Below are 15,019 nucleotides of genomic sequence, written 5' to 3'. Positions count from 1 at the left end.
TACAGCTGAAACAGTAATAAAGAGGAAAGTTTATAGCAATAGGAGCCTACATCAAGAAAATAGAAAAACTTCAAATAAACAACCTAATGATGCATCTCAAAAGAACTAGAAAAAGAAGAGCAAACCAAATGCAAAATTAGCAGACAAAAAAAATAATAAAGATCAGAGCAGAAATAAATGAAATTGAAACCCCCTCAAAAATACAATAGATCAACCCAATGAAAAGTTGGTTTTTTGAAAAGATAAAATTGACACACTTTTGCCACTTACAAAGAAAAAAAGAGAAAAGACCCAAATAAATAAAATCAGAAATGAATAAGTAAACATTGTGACTTATACTGCAGAAATCCAAAGGATCATTAGAGACTGCTGTGAGCAACTGTAAGCCAATAAAGTAGAAAACCTAGAAGAAATGGATAAATTCCTAGACGAAGACACATACAACCTACTAAGATTAAACCAGGAAGAAGTCCAAAACTTAAATAAACCAATAACAAGTAACAAGGTAGTAGCAGTAATAAAAGTCTCCCATCAAAAAAAAAAAAAAAAAGCCCAGGACCCAATGTCTTCACTGTTGAATTCTACCAAGCATTCAAAGAAGAACTAACACCGGTCCTTCTTAAACTATTCCAAAAAATCAAGGAGAACAGAATACTCCCAAATTCATTCTATGAGGCCTGTATCACTGTGGTATCACAACCAGACAAAGACACAAGAAAGAAAGAAAACTGTGGGGCATTATCTCTGATGAACATAGGTGTAAAAATCCTCAACAAAATACTAGCAAACTGAATTCATCAATATATTATAAAGATTATTCATCATGATCAAGGGGGATTCATCCCAGAGATGCAAGGGTGGTTCAACATATGCAAGTCAATCAATGTGATACATCATATCAACAGAACAAAGGACAAAAACCATAGATCATTTCAATTGCTGCTGAAAAATGCATTCAATAAAATTCAACATTCCTTCATGGTAAATACTCTCAAAAAACTGGGTATTAGAAGGAACTTAACATCAATGTGATAAAAGCCTTATATGACAGACCCACAGCAAGTATACTGAAAGCCTTTCGTCTAAGATCTGGAACAAGACAAGGATGCCCACTTTCACCACTGTCATTCAACATAGCACTGGAAGTTTTTAGCTAGAGCATTCAGACGAGAAAGAAATAAAGGGTATCCATATTGAAAAGGAAGAAATAAATTATCCTTGTTTGCAGATGATAATGATCTTTTATCTAGAGAAACCTAAAGACTCCACAAAAGAACTATTAGAAGGATAAAGAAATTCAGTAAAGTTGTGGGATACAAAATCAACATACAAAAATTAGTAGCATTTCTGTATACCAACAGGAAGCAATCTAAAAAAGAAATGAATAAATTAATCCTATTTATAATAGCTACAAATAAAATACTTAGGAATAAACTTAACCAAAGAAGTGAAAGATCTCTATAATGAAAACTAGAAAACATTGATGAAAGAAATTGAGGAAGACACACTAAAAATGGAAAGACATTCTATGCTTGTGGATTGGAAGAATCAATATTGTTAAAATGTCCATACTGCCCAAAGCAATCTACAGATTCAGTGTAATCCCTGTCAAAATACCAAAGACATTTTTCACAGAAATAGAAAAACTAATGGGTGGAACTGCAAAAGACCCAGAATAGCCAAAGCCATTCTGGGCAAAAAGAATAAAACTGAAGGAACCACATTACCTGACTTCAGGTTATATATACTACAGAGCAGGAGTAACTAAAACAGCATGATATTGGCATAAAAACAGACACATAGACCAGTGAAACAGAATAGAGAACTCAGAAATAAATCCATACATCTATACTGAACTTATCTTTGCTGCAATTGCCAAGAACATATGGTGGGATAAGGACAGTCTCTTCAATAAATGGTGCTGGTAAAACTGGATGTCCATATGCAGAAGGATGAAACTAAAGCCTTATCTAGCCATATACAAAAATCACAGTGGATTAAAGGCTTGACTCTAAGACCTGAAACTACTAAAAGGAAACACTGGAGAAACACTTCAGGACATTGGTCTGGGCAATGATTTCTTGATTAATACCCCCAAAGCACAGGCAACTAAAGCAAAATTGGACAAATTGGATCACATCAAGCCAAAATCTTCTTCACAGCAGAGGAAACAATCAACAAAAGGAAGAGACAGCCCACCGATTGGGAGAAAATATTTGTAAACTACTCATCTGACAAGGGACCAAAAACTAGAATATATAAGGAGTTCCAACAACTCAATAGGAAAACAGTAAATAATCTGATTAAAAAATGGGCAAAGGATCTGAATACACATTTCTCAAAAGACATACAACTGGCCAACAAGTATATGAAAAAATGCTCAACATCATTAGTCATTAGAGAAATGTAAATCAACACTGTAATGTGATCTCACTTCAGTTAAAATGTATTTTATCAAAAAGACAGGCAATAACTAATACTGGCAAAGATGTGGAGAAAAGAAAACTCTTGTATACTGTTGATGGGAATGTAAATTAGTGCAACCACTGCAGAGATCATTATGGAGGTTCCTCAAAAAAATGAAAATAGAACTATCATATGACCCAGCATTCCCACTGCTAGTTATATATCCAAATGAGGGGGAATCCGTATGTCCCAAAGATATCTGGACTCTCATGTTATTGCAGCACTATTCACAGTAGCCAATTTTTGGAACCAACCTAAGTGTCCATCAATGGATGAATGTATAGAGAAATTGTACCTGTGCATAATGGAATATTATATAGCCACAAAAAAGAATGAAATCTTGCAATTTGCAAAAGCATGGATGGAGCTGCAGAACATTGAGTGAAATAAGCTGGCCAGCCTAGTGGCTCATGCCTGTAATCCTAGCACTTTGAGAGACCAATGCAGGAGGATTCCTTTAGGCTAAGAGTTCTAGACCAGCCTGAGCAAGAGTGAAACCCGTCTCTACCAAAGGAAAAAAAAAATTTTCTGTGCCAACCACAGCAAGACAAATCTCACATGTTCTCTCATATGTGGGTGCTTAATATTAAAAACAATTGATCTCATGGAGACAGAGTGTAGAATGATGGCTACCAGAGGCTGGGAAGGATAGTGGGGAGGGGGAAATAAAGTGGGGATGGTTAATTGGTGCAAAAGCATAGTTAGACAGAATGGACAGTACTTGATAGCACAGCAAAGTTGACTATAATCAACAATTATCCTTTAAAATAACTGAAAGAGTGGAATTGGAATGATCCTAACACAAAGAAATGATAAATGCCTGAGACGATGGATATCCCAATTACCCTGATTTGATTAATCCACATTCTATGCCTGTATCAAAACGTCACATTTACCCCACAAAGATATATAGCTATTATAGTCCCATAGTAATTTAAAAGAAAAATGAAAAAATAAAAAAAATAGTAAGAGTTTTGCCCTAGACATTGATATTTCATATAAATTGAATTGGCTACACTTAAATGGATTAAAGAACTGATTTATCAGACCTTTAAAAAGTAATAACTCTTTATGTATTTATTATATCTGACTGTTCACTCCAGTGAAGCCTCTATATTTGAAGTCAGAAACTTGTTTTAATGGTAAATTTTAATCCTAACAAGTAACCCTTGGTGTTTCTCAATTTGTTTGTATAAGATTTTGTTTTAAAAAAACCCACTTAAGTAATGGAAAAATGTCCATAGTTAAAATATGCACGCATGCAAATATATTATAAAATATACATGTGTGCAAATGTTTTCACTACTTGAATATGTCCTCCCATAGTATATTACATTAATGTATTTGGATAAGTAAGAAAGTAATGCTTCCTAATTTTATCTTCCTAGTCAGTTGCCAGCAGACTAGAGGAAAATAATTCCCGTTGAAGCACTTGAATCACCTGCCCCTAAAATGAAGTTACATTGCGACCCAACAGATGGAAGCACAGCAGAGGGCGTGCAGAATGGCTTATGATATGTCTTACATATAAAGCAGACAGTGGTGCCGTATCCAGAAGGTTGGCTTCTTCCTTCTCAGCACCTTTAACAATCCCCACAGTGCTTATGGAATTATTTCAAGAGTAAATACTAGATACCTCAGAATTATGAACATAAATCAGCCCTTAGCCTTCTGCAACAAGGGATTCCATTGTGTTTATGCCCATTTGGCACTAATTATCTGTCCTTGATGTTTCTGCTATATATTTCAGTGGAACTTTAAGGCTAGAGAGACTTCAGAATCAAATGTTCCCTTTTGAAACATTTTGACAGTTGCCTGTGGCTTTCTAGAAGTTAAAATTAGGAAGCTGCATTTTCTGAATAACCTTCAGATGTGACATACTTTCTTACTTGAAAGGCAAGGTCAAACTCCTTCATGTAATAGTGTACATGAAACCTGGTTTCTTTCATTATGAACAGTTAGGGATTTAATACACAATTTAATTTGAAGACAGCAAGCATTAAATAGTTGTTAAATATTTTGGAGGTTGTTTGGTTTGGTTTGGTTTTTTTGAGACAGGGTCTCACTGTCTCCCAGGCTAGAGTGCAATGGCATGATCATAGCTCACTGCAGCCTCCTGCTTCTGGGCTCAAGCAGTCCTCCCTCCTCAGCCTCCTGAGTAGCTAGGACTATAGGTGTACCCCACCATGCCCAGCTAATTTTTTTTTTCCTAGAGATGAGGTCTTGCTATGTTGCTTAGGCTAGTCTCAAACTCCTGGGCTCCTGAAGTGCTGGGCCGCCACAGGCATGAGCCACCACACTGGCCAATAGTTGTTAAATGTTTTAATGTCAACTTTTAACACAACCAGGATTTTGAGATGATTTTAATTTGCTATGTATAAACATAGTATATAACCCCAAAAGAAGATTTATTCAGTCTTTCCTTTAAAAAAAAACAAAAGTTGCTGGGTGTGGTGGCTCACATCTGTAATCCTAGCATTTTGGGAGCCCGAGGTGGGAGGATCTCTTGAGGCCAGGAGTTCGAGACTAGGCAGAGCAACACAGCAAGATCCTGTCTCTACGAAAAATTTTAAAATGAGCCAGGTGTGGTGGCATGTGCCTATCATCCAGGCTTCTCAGGAGGCTGAGGCAGGAGGATCCCTTGAGCCTAGAAATTCAAGGCTACAGTGAGCGATGAGCACGCTGTTATATTCCAGCCTGGGTGACAGAGCAAGACCCTGTCTCAAAGAAAGAAAAAAAGGCATTAAAAAGGAGATTTATTTTTTGGCAGAAGGATGTATGTATGTTTAACTGAATTCTATGACAACTATATAATTTAGAGTTTTTGCATATGAAAATTGAGATACATGCTCTTTGGGTTAACTCATTTAATACATGACTTCTTGGCGGGGCACGGTGGCTCACGCCTGTAATCCTAACACTCTCGGAGGTCGAGGCGGGAGGATCGCTCGAGGTCAGGAGTTCGAGACCAGCCTGAGCAAGAGCAAGACCCCGTCTGTACTAAAAAATAGAAAGAAATTATCTGGACAACTAAAAATATATAGAAAAAATTAGCGAGGCATGGTGGCACATGCCTGTAGTCCCAGCTACTTGGGAGGCTGAGGCAGGAGGATTGCTTGAGCCCAGGAGTTTGAGGTTGCTGTGAGCTAGGCAGCAAGACTCTGTCTCAAAAAAAAATACATGATTTTTTCATGTTTGACAAAATTTACACTTTTTGTTTTTCTGTTAGTGCCTATCAGAATAATGACATCACTGAATTTGAAAAAATTCTGAAAACAAATCACAGCAACATCATGGATGATCCTTTCATAAGAGAACACATTGAAGGTATACTCTTTCTGCTGACTAAATTCTATTACTTTCTTTGCCACTGTCAAATACTTCTTAATGGAGCTGCTTGGAATTAAGCCATTTTTCTTCTGTTTATTGCAAAGTATAGAAATGTTTCTAAATGCTGTCATGGAATAGTATACTCTTTAAAATTATAAAGTTGTTTTAAAGAAATCATTAGCCAGTTTCATATTAACATAATCAAGTTCTTATATGATATCTATTTTTTTTAAGGTTTTTGTCCTTTTAACCTTTTTATTCTAATTTAGATATTGTTGCATGTTTATTATTAATGCTTAGGTTCAAAGTTAATTTTTAGGGTTTATTTTTGACAAACAAAAGCTTTGAGAACATTCTGCTATAGATAATACTGAGATGCATTTCCTACAAAAGGTAAGGTAATATTGGGAAGGTTTCATAGCAGTAAGTGAATGAGATTTTTAATAAGTTCTGTTGAATTCCCAGAGATGAAAATCATCCCTTTGTTCTGGGACCTCTTTTATGTTAATAGCTCCATTGCTCCCATCTATTATGGAGCTTTTTGAAGGTTTTTAAATGGCCATTTGGGACTAAATTTCAGATATCAGGAAAATCTGAAGAATACTTTAGAAGTAATACTCTGTTATTCCCCACTTTCTCTTTCATTCAAAGCATTTTTAAAGTTCTCATATGAACCTACTATACTTATATAAACCCACTATCCTATTCTTTGTGGGTACATAAAATTATAGAGGCTTTGTCTATGAACTGCAATCTAGTTTTAAAAAATTAGACAATTATATGTGAAGAAACTGGAGGGAATTGTGAAAGCATTATGTAAAATATAGATTTCAAGGGAGCATAAAACAAGGAATTTGGCTGGTATAAATCAGAGTTTCTTGAAAGGTGTTAACTGCTGAAAAATAATGGGCAGGGAAATAGTATTGAGAAGGCAAGAGGATATTTTAGTACAGTCACAACATGAACAAAATTAAGGAGGTGGGAACAACAAGTTATGAGAGAGGCAGCCATTGATCATACTGTCCATCCATTGAACCCAAATATTTTAAAATCTAAGCAATTCATGTTCTTGCCAAGCAGAAAGATGTATTTTGAAAAGAAATGATATAGTTATTAGGATTTAGGAGTATATAATAATTCATAAAGATATCATACAAACTGTTAAATACAAATATATTATTATTATTTTGTCTTTTCTTTCAGAGCTTTTGCGAAACATCAGAACACAAGTGCTCATAAAATTAATTAAGCCTTACACAAGAATACATATTCCTTTTATTTCTAAGGTACTTACATTCATGGATTTTAATGTTTATAATTTATAGTTATAAACATAGTATACCTATCTTCCATTTTTAAAATAACTTGGTATTAATATCTTATAATAATACATTTTAAAAATTAAGCATAACTTAAGGTCTTTACTTTTTTGTTTGTTTGTTTTTTGAAAAAACCAGGGTCTCTAGACCCTGTTGCCCAGGCTGGAGTGCAGTGGCTGCTTATGGTACAATCATAGCGCACTACAGCCTCAAACACCCGACCTTGTGTACTCCTCCCCAGTGTCCTGAGTCTGGGATTGGTCTTTACTTTTAATGTGAATTTTTCTGTGTTTTTTTGGCTAAATTAACAGAAAAGAGCTTTAACATTGCAACAAAGAAATTGGGAATCACTAAATTCCTTTTAAAAATTCTTTCAGTCTTAGAGAAAATTGTAGCAGAGAGTAGTAGTTAAAATATAATATTGATTAAGGATCAACCTCAATCACAATAAAATTATGGCAGGAATATACTTCACAAATTACAAAGTTAAATCTTTACCAGATCTGTGTTCTCAGTTATTTTGAAGTAATAATGATATTTGTTTAAAAATCTTTTCACTAATTTTCCTTTAAGCAATGGAAATGAATTTAAATTAGAATGATTATATAAAATATTGAAATCTTTTAAAATGTTAAATAGAATTTATAACAAGTCTTTTATCTTAGGAGTTAAACATAGATGTAGCTGATGTGGAGAGCTTGCTGGTGCAGTGCATATTGGATAAGTAAGTACTTTGCTATTTTTTAATCAAATGTTTGGGACCATACATTTTGAATAATGGTGATACAAGTAGTAGTTGAATAGCTGAATTCATGATTTTTTATAAAAAGCATAAGAGATGTGTGTGTAATGGTTTTTGATAAGTGAATGAACATATTAAATACATGATCTCTGAAAAAGTTTTAAATGGTTTTTCACAAGGATTTCTCATTCATTGTATGACTTGTATACAGCTAAAGAATTATTTAATGAATTGAAATTTATTTTTTAAACAGTATTTTTGTATCTTTTTAATAGAGTATGTGGTACATAACAGTTTTGAAATTATAGCTTTCTTTTTTATTAGTCAACTCATAATGAATACCATGAAATTATGTCTTTCTTAAAATCAGTACAGTATTTAAAGCTTCACAAGTGACATTTGTCTTTGATTAATTAGATAAGTCTATGCCCAGTGGTTCTTTCAGTAAAACTAGTAAAAGGTAGCTGAAATCCAGTTTCCTTCTAGAGTTTGAATAAGGAAGTGAAGTTATAACTAACACTGAACTCACTCATTTAATGTAGGCAGCAGTTTTTTCTTTTGCATTTATTGATATTATATTTTATGAAATATTAGTCCAGAAACTATGCTTAGAGGAAATCATTTGTAGACACATCTTATTTTATTTATTTATTTCCAGCACTATTCATGGCCGAATTGATCAAGTCAACCAGCTCCTTGAACTGGATCATCAGAAGAGGGGTGGTGCACGATATACTGCACTAGATAAATGGACCAACCAACTAAATTCTCTCAACCAGGCTGTAGTTAGTAAACTGGCTTAACAAAGAACAAGTTTTTTCAGACGTCCTTAAGGCAACAGTGCAGAGATGTAATCCTTAAAAGAACTGGGAATGGCAAAACTACTGTCGGTTGATGTGTCCTGAAAATTATTGGAGTTATGGCAGAAGTGCTTTTTTGATCAACTGGTTTGTGTTTTGCTGCTGCATTTATCCCAAGAAAAAACAGCTTTAATCTCCAGAAGAAAACCAAAATACCATGGGATTTATGCTGTATTGACATCTTGCCCTAAACGTACAACATCATAGTAATTTGTCATGGGCAACATGACCAGAGAGAAGATTTTTGTCATGATTTTAAATACACTGACACGTTACTGTTGGTTAAATTTAAACATGTTTTACCTGCAGAAATTCTCTCACAAATAACCTGCAATAACTTGAAATGCATACCCTTTTGAACACTTCCTTTTCTCATGTATAAATTAAAATGTTTGCTGCATTTTGCAAAATGTCAATTCTCCAGAAATGTGTCCGTATATTTCTGTACCTGCAGTGTAGTAAAGGTTTAGATGAAACCCCATAATTATAGTGGCATACTGTCACTTAGGTTTCAAGCAGCAAAATAAACAGTGCAGCTCAGAAATTGTAGTTTGGTTCTTGATGTGTTTTTATTACATTTGGGGTTGTTGTTTTATTTTTTAGAACCTTAGAAATTTCAAATTATTTTATCTTCAGTTAATGATTTTTAAAAGCCTGGGGGCAAATAATTGGTTATTTGCTTTCAAGTTTTTAAAAGTAGTCTTTATTGATAAAGTAAGGAGAACTACTTTCTAACAAACACTTGCATAGTACTTATTGACAGTGATGCTTTAAAGGAATAAAATTCTTTTTTTTAAGAATGATATTCCTTTTTAAAAGAGTAAATTCTAACTCTCAGAATGTTCATTTTAAACAAATATGCCAGACATAGACAGCTAAATGAATGTTACCCTGCATAGTGATCATGCTGGAAGGTTATTTCCTAATGCCAGCAATCTACCATTGCCCAAAGCCTCCTAGGTTTGCTCTTTTAGAATTGCATTCAAAGTTAATTTAAGTCACATACTCTATTAACTTTATATATACATTGTTTAAAAAATGTATATATTGATATTACCAACCTTAATTGTTTTCAGTTACCATTATTTGGCACCAAATGACAGTTTCCAAAAATTAATCTCACTTTGAGGTAATATAGAGAGTATGCAACTGGCTTTGAAAGCAGTCCCAAAAGAGTTTTAAAGGTATTTTGAGCAATGGCAGTATAGTTAGGAGAATGAACTGTGGCCTTCCAAGGTGACTACCTTAAAGGAACTCAGCTCATTTGAATGTATTGAATTTTGGATGTATTTGGTTCATTTACAAAAGAAGTTGACATTATTTTATAGTGTTAAAAGGAAGAACTAAGATTAACATAATTTCTTTGGTTTTCCTATTGCCTGTTATTATTATGTAAAAAGTGAGTGGCAGTTCAGAAGGAAGACTGTTGTAACCGAAGAGTGACAACCAAGAATTTTTGATCATTAAATCAGATTTTATAAACAGTGGAAGGAGCATGGACTTAAACAAGGCATGCTTATTCGGTTTTGTCAAAATTTTACGAAAATATGTGATATATATTTATACTAAAACTATATAATCGTTAGATTTAGGAAAGCAATCAGTTAATGTCTTTAGCAGATAAAAGCAGTATTAAATACAGGTACAAGTTGGAAATTGTAGAAAACTGAAAGAAAACGAAAGACAAAATGTCTATGGTAGGGAATAAAAAAGTTTAAGATACCAAATTATGTGTATTTTCTTCTCTTTTACAGAAATCATTTGTGAAAAGTATGCTAAAATTTTTTACAAGTGATATTAATTAGGATTTATTTATTTTTCAGTATAATTTGGAGACCCTTTGTTACCCAAATAAAAATGAGAAGTTTCTGTGCCTGTATTCAAATATGTATGCATGTGATAACCTTGGAAAGCTAAAGCCCTGCTTAACTTTGAATTGATGGAATTAGAATTCAAAGTATTTGAATGATGTGATTTAACCTTTACCCTCCAACTCTCACAATGCCCAGTTCTCTTGTGATATCTTTGTTGTGTGCAGCAGTATATCTTCCAGTTTCTAGAGAGAAAGCATGCACTTATTATTCTTTGGAAAACTGGGCTAAGTATATAACAATATTCAAAGTTATACCATAACCTTTAATTTAATGTAATTGTGTATGTATCACATAGCTTTGTTTACTATAATATTCCCCAGATATAGGTTGGTTTGTTTTTTGGTTAGTCATTTGCCATTTTTGTTCTAGAACACAGGTTTTTGATATATCTTCCTAACAGTTTAACTTAAAACAATTAATTTTTCTCTTTAAACATTTTTCTGTGATTTTGTACATCAAATATTGTAGAGTTGAAATCTTAAGAGATTACTTATCAAAATATAACTAAATTTAAGGGAAGTAAAAAATTCATTGACAAAATTGCTAGCATTTATCCACTGATTAAATCTTTCTTCTTTTGTGAAAACTATATAGGTAGTTCACATCGTATTGTGATTATTTCTTTTTATCCCTAAATCTAGTTAAACTTACTCTAAAGCAATCTTTGGTTGCCACAAATAGATGCTATTATAAGTGCTAGACTTCTATTACTCATTTTTGCTCTTACATTAATTTAAAGTTGATTATTTTTTTCTCCACATCTTAATGTAACATAACTGATTTTTTTTAAGATGAGTATATATGTACTAAGTATTGTTTTCATTACATGGGTCTCTTCTAACCAAAGGCTGGTAGTATATTTTGCAATGTAACTGAGAACCTGATTTCACAATGGGTGTGGTTTAAGTGAAGTCTGTTTAAAAGTGGGTGATACTGTGGGTGATACAGTACTATTTCTTACCTTATAAGATTTAGGTTTGTCCCAGACTGAAAAATAACCTATTCTTGATATTTAAAATATCCATGATGGTAGAAATTTTAAAAGAAATTTTCTTTTTAAATAATTATTCGAATTCTCTAGTAAACACAAATAAGTATACTTTTGTGGTGGAGGTGTCTAAATCAGCATATGAAGCAGGTTACATTGGTACAGAACACTAGTCAGATTGTTCCATGACAAAAAGGTATTTGCCTAGATTTCTTTTACTTCTTTTAAGGAGCTCAGAGATACTCTAATCATTTAGCAAAAAATTTTTAAATTATAATTTTAGTCACTTTTAAATCTCAAGTTTTCTTTTGATTCATATTTTTTTTATTTACTTATTTTTATTTTTATTTTTGGAGACAGTGTCTGGCTCTGTTTCCCCGGGCAAGAATGCCCTGGCGTCAGCATAGCTCACAGCAACCTCAAACTCCTGGACTCAAGTGATTCTCCTGCCTCAGCCCCCTGAGTAGTAGCTGGGACTACAGGCACACACCACAACACCTGGCTAATTTTTCTGTTTTCATTAAAGACAGGATCTCGCCCTTGCTCAGGCTGGTCTCGAACTCCTGAGCTCAAACAATCCTCCCTCCTCGGGCTCCCAGCGTGCTAGGATTACAGGCGTGAGCCACCACACCCAGCCTGATTCATATTTTTAAACTGATAAGAACAGATACTACACTTGATCTTAGCCAAAAGGCTGAGAAGCGATGATTCATATTTTTAAAGTGAGACTTGAGCATACAAAACAAGTAAAACCAGGAGTTTCATTCTTTTTTTTTTTTTTTTTTTTGAGACAGAGTGTCACTCTGTTGCCCGGGCTAGAGTGAGTGCCGTGGCGTCAGCCTAGCTCACAGCAACCTCAAACTCCTGGGCTTAAGCGATCCTCCTGCCTCAGCCTCCCGAGTTGCTGGGACTACAGGCATGTGCCATCATGCCCGGCTAATTTTTTTCTATATATATATTTTTAGCTGTCCATATAGTTTCTTTCTATTTTTTTTTTTAGTAGAGACGGGGTCTCGCTCTTGCTCAGGCTGGTCTCGAACTCCTGAGCTCACACAATCCGCCCGCCTCGGCCTCCCAAGTGCTAGGATTACAGGCTTGAGCCACCGCGCCCGGCCAAGAGTTTCATTCTTTTTGTTTTTAGTTTTTGTTTGTTTTGAGACGGGGTGTCTCACTCTGTCACCCAGGCTGGAATGCAGTGGCACAGTCATAGCTCACTATAACCTCAAACTCCTGGTTGCAAGTGGTCCTCCTCTCAAGTAGCTAAGACTACAGGCACATGCCACCACACCCGGCTAATTTTTTAATTTTTTTAGAGACAGGGTTCCCCTATGTTAGTTAGGCTTGTCTCAAGCTCCTGGCCTTGAGCAATCCTCCCACCCTAGCCTCCCAAAGTGCTAGGATTACAGGCGTGAGCCACCACACCTGGCGAGTTTCATTTTTTATGTGGGATTTATGACTATAAAATATCTCTGACATTTTCAAGGCGATAAACATTTTGAACTGAGATATATAACAAAAAATGAAGGAACTGACATTTAACTATTTTGTTTCAAAGTGTTAAGGAACACTATCCAGATACTTAGAACAGGAGATGAGGTATCAGATTTCAAAACTTGAAGCTCAAGGCATTTGGTTTTTGTTCATGTGACCAAAGTAAAAATTTTCCTCCTTTTTTCTCTTTGGAGGTTTTACTTATTTTTGTTGTCACTGTTTTAGGTTTTAGGGGTTTTTTTTCAAGGCAGCATCCTATATTTGTTTGGGTATAAGGAATTTGTAAGAACTTCCTTAGTGAAGGCATATCAGAGGTTCTATTTAACTCAAGATTATTAAATTTTACTATGTAACTTCTAGGTAGTATACCCCTTAATGACTTCGGTTAGCTAATTCTTCAAATATTTTGTTTACTTCTCTTGTGGGTGAGATTGAGATTTGAAAAGTTTTGATTTTTGGAAGTACAGGGAAAGCACTAGATAATGACATTGGGAAGATTTATGATTTATGGTATTAAGCACCACAAATTAAAACGACTTAACTGTAAATCAGTGATTTTAAATATTTCTCACAGTGTCCCTTGCTTTTTAATCTTAAAGAGATTTGTTTATTTTTAACTTACATAATGTCCCAGAAGAAACCAGTCTGTGATTCTCTAAACTTTTGCTTTTTTAGTGTCATGTATTATCTAAAAACATGGAATAATTATAAATCTTTTGGCATCAAAGGTAGATGCCAATTCTACCTTAAAACCCTGTGACAGGCAAGAAAAAATTTTTTCTTAAATACTGATCTTACTGTTTGGGCCCAACCTTGTTTCATCTTAACAAAATTATAAACCTTCGTCAGAATTTCCACATGAATGGCTGGCCAGTACTATTTTTTGTGGGCATATGTTTGTATACTTGTATTAAATGGACATAGCTTTGGGAGTACAAAATTCACTCCCTAAGACATCACAATAATTTTTTTACAATTTCCACTTAATATCACTTGTTTCTGACCAGGCAAATGTCATATATGATGAAAAGAATTGCCAGGCTACTAGTAGCTTCTATGTTATGACTAAATTTCACATGGAAGACTGTCCAAATTTATATAATAATCTAGAGTAATTCTTTTTTTAATTCGGAAATAAGGGCATTCCTAAATCAATTTGTAAAGGTTTATTTTATTACACATTCCTCTTTATGTGAGTTTAGAGACTAGAAAGGTAATCTCTGGCAGTTTTAATTATCCCATGAAGTTGTCAAAAGTTTTAGCATGTTTAGTTATCTTATTAGTATATTAATGCTGAGTATCGAGTATCTAGTTTTTGTTAAAATGTCTATCCCCTACAATTAACTATAATACTAAATTTTTATACATCATTTTAAGTAACATTGAGAATAATTAACATTTTCTATTATACTTCAACAAGGAATGGAACAATGATATGGAAAATGCAAGATTGTTTGATTTTGCAATGTGTTACATAATTGGTTGCATTATAAGTTTTCTCAATTTTGTTTTGCTTAACCTAATATTAAAATTAACAAATTCCTTGAGCCTATGCTTACTAGATGGTAAGAGGTAGTGACTAGGAGTGTAGCAGAGTATGTCTACCTGGAATTAGAAGTTCCACAAGTTAATATTTGAGAATTAATAATGTGCAAGATGAGTCACAAGATGCTATAAAGCTTAGGTACTCAAGGGGTTTTGACTCATCTGGAAGTGCACATTCCTTACTGGCAATAAAAATTTCCTAATCTACCTCTTGAATATTTACTATGTAAATATTAGTTACAATTAGCATAAGACCAATACAGTGACTTTGAACAGGACAATATATATAATTGATCAAGTACTTTAATAATGTATACTTAAGTAAAATAGCTTTTGAATGTTTTGAGAATGTTTCTCAGAAAAAGTGCTGGAAATCTTATTCATTTGACTTGAAAATCAGAAGT

The 15,019-nt window shown here is 33.9% G+C and overlaps 1 protein-coding gene and 1 pseudogene across 3 annotated transcripts in view; one reads left to right on the top strand and one right to left on the bottom strand.

Annotated features, from left to right (window-relative positions):
- COPS2 (COP9 signalosome subunit 2) overlaps nucleotides 1–9,266 on the top strand; it is a 37,018-nt gene extending 27,752 nt beyond the window's left edge. For 2 of the 3 annotated variants that reach the window (XM_045528744.1, XM_045528754.1), the window contains exons 10-13: nucleotides 5,696–5,793; nucleotides 7,000–7,082; nucleotides 7,781–7,839; nucleotides 8,516–9,266. In XM_045528744.1, coding sequence (XP_045384700.1) covers nucleotides 5,696–5,793; nucleotides 7,000–7,082; nucleotides 7,781–7,839; nucleotides 8,516–8,660 — 385 coding nt within the window. In that variant the 3' untranslated portion in view covers nucleotides 8,661–9,266. The remainder of the gene's footprint in view (nucleotides 1–5,695; nucleotides 5,794–6,999; nucleotides 7,083–7,780; nucleotides 7,840–8,515) is intronic. The other variant, XM_045528761.1, reaches the window with a different exon arrangement.
- Nucleotides 9,267–12,150: 2,884 nt separating this feature from the next.
- On the bottom strand, nucleotides 12,151–12,285 carry LOC123631007 (annotated as a pseudogene).
- Between the last annotated feature and the right edge of the window lie 2,734 nt (nucleotides 12,286–15,019).

The sequence above is a fragment of the Lemur catta genome, chromosome 1 (genome assembly GCF_020740605.2).
Source record: "Lemur catta isolate mLemCat1 chromosome 1, mLemCat1.pri, whole genome shotgun sequence".
NCBI lineage: Eukaryota > Metazoa > Chordata > Mammalia > Primates > Lemuridae > Lemur > Lemur catta.
The sequence above is the reverse complement of the archived record's forward strand: the minus strand, read 5'-3'. Positions and strand labels throughout refer to the sequence as shown.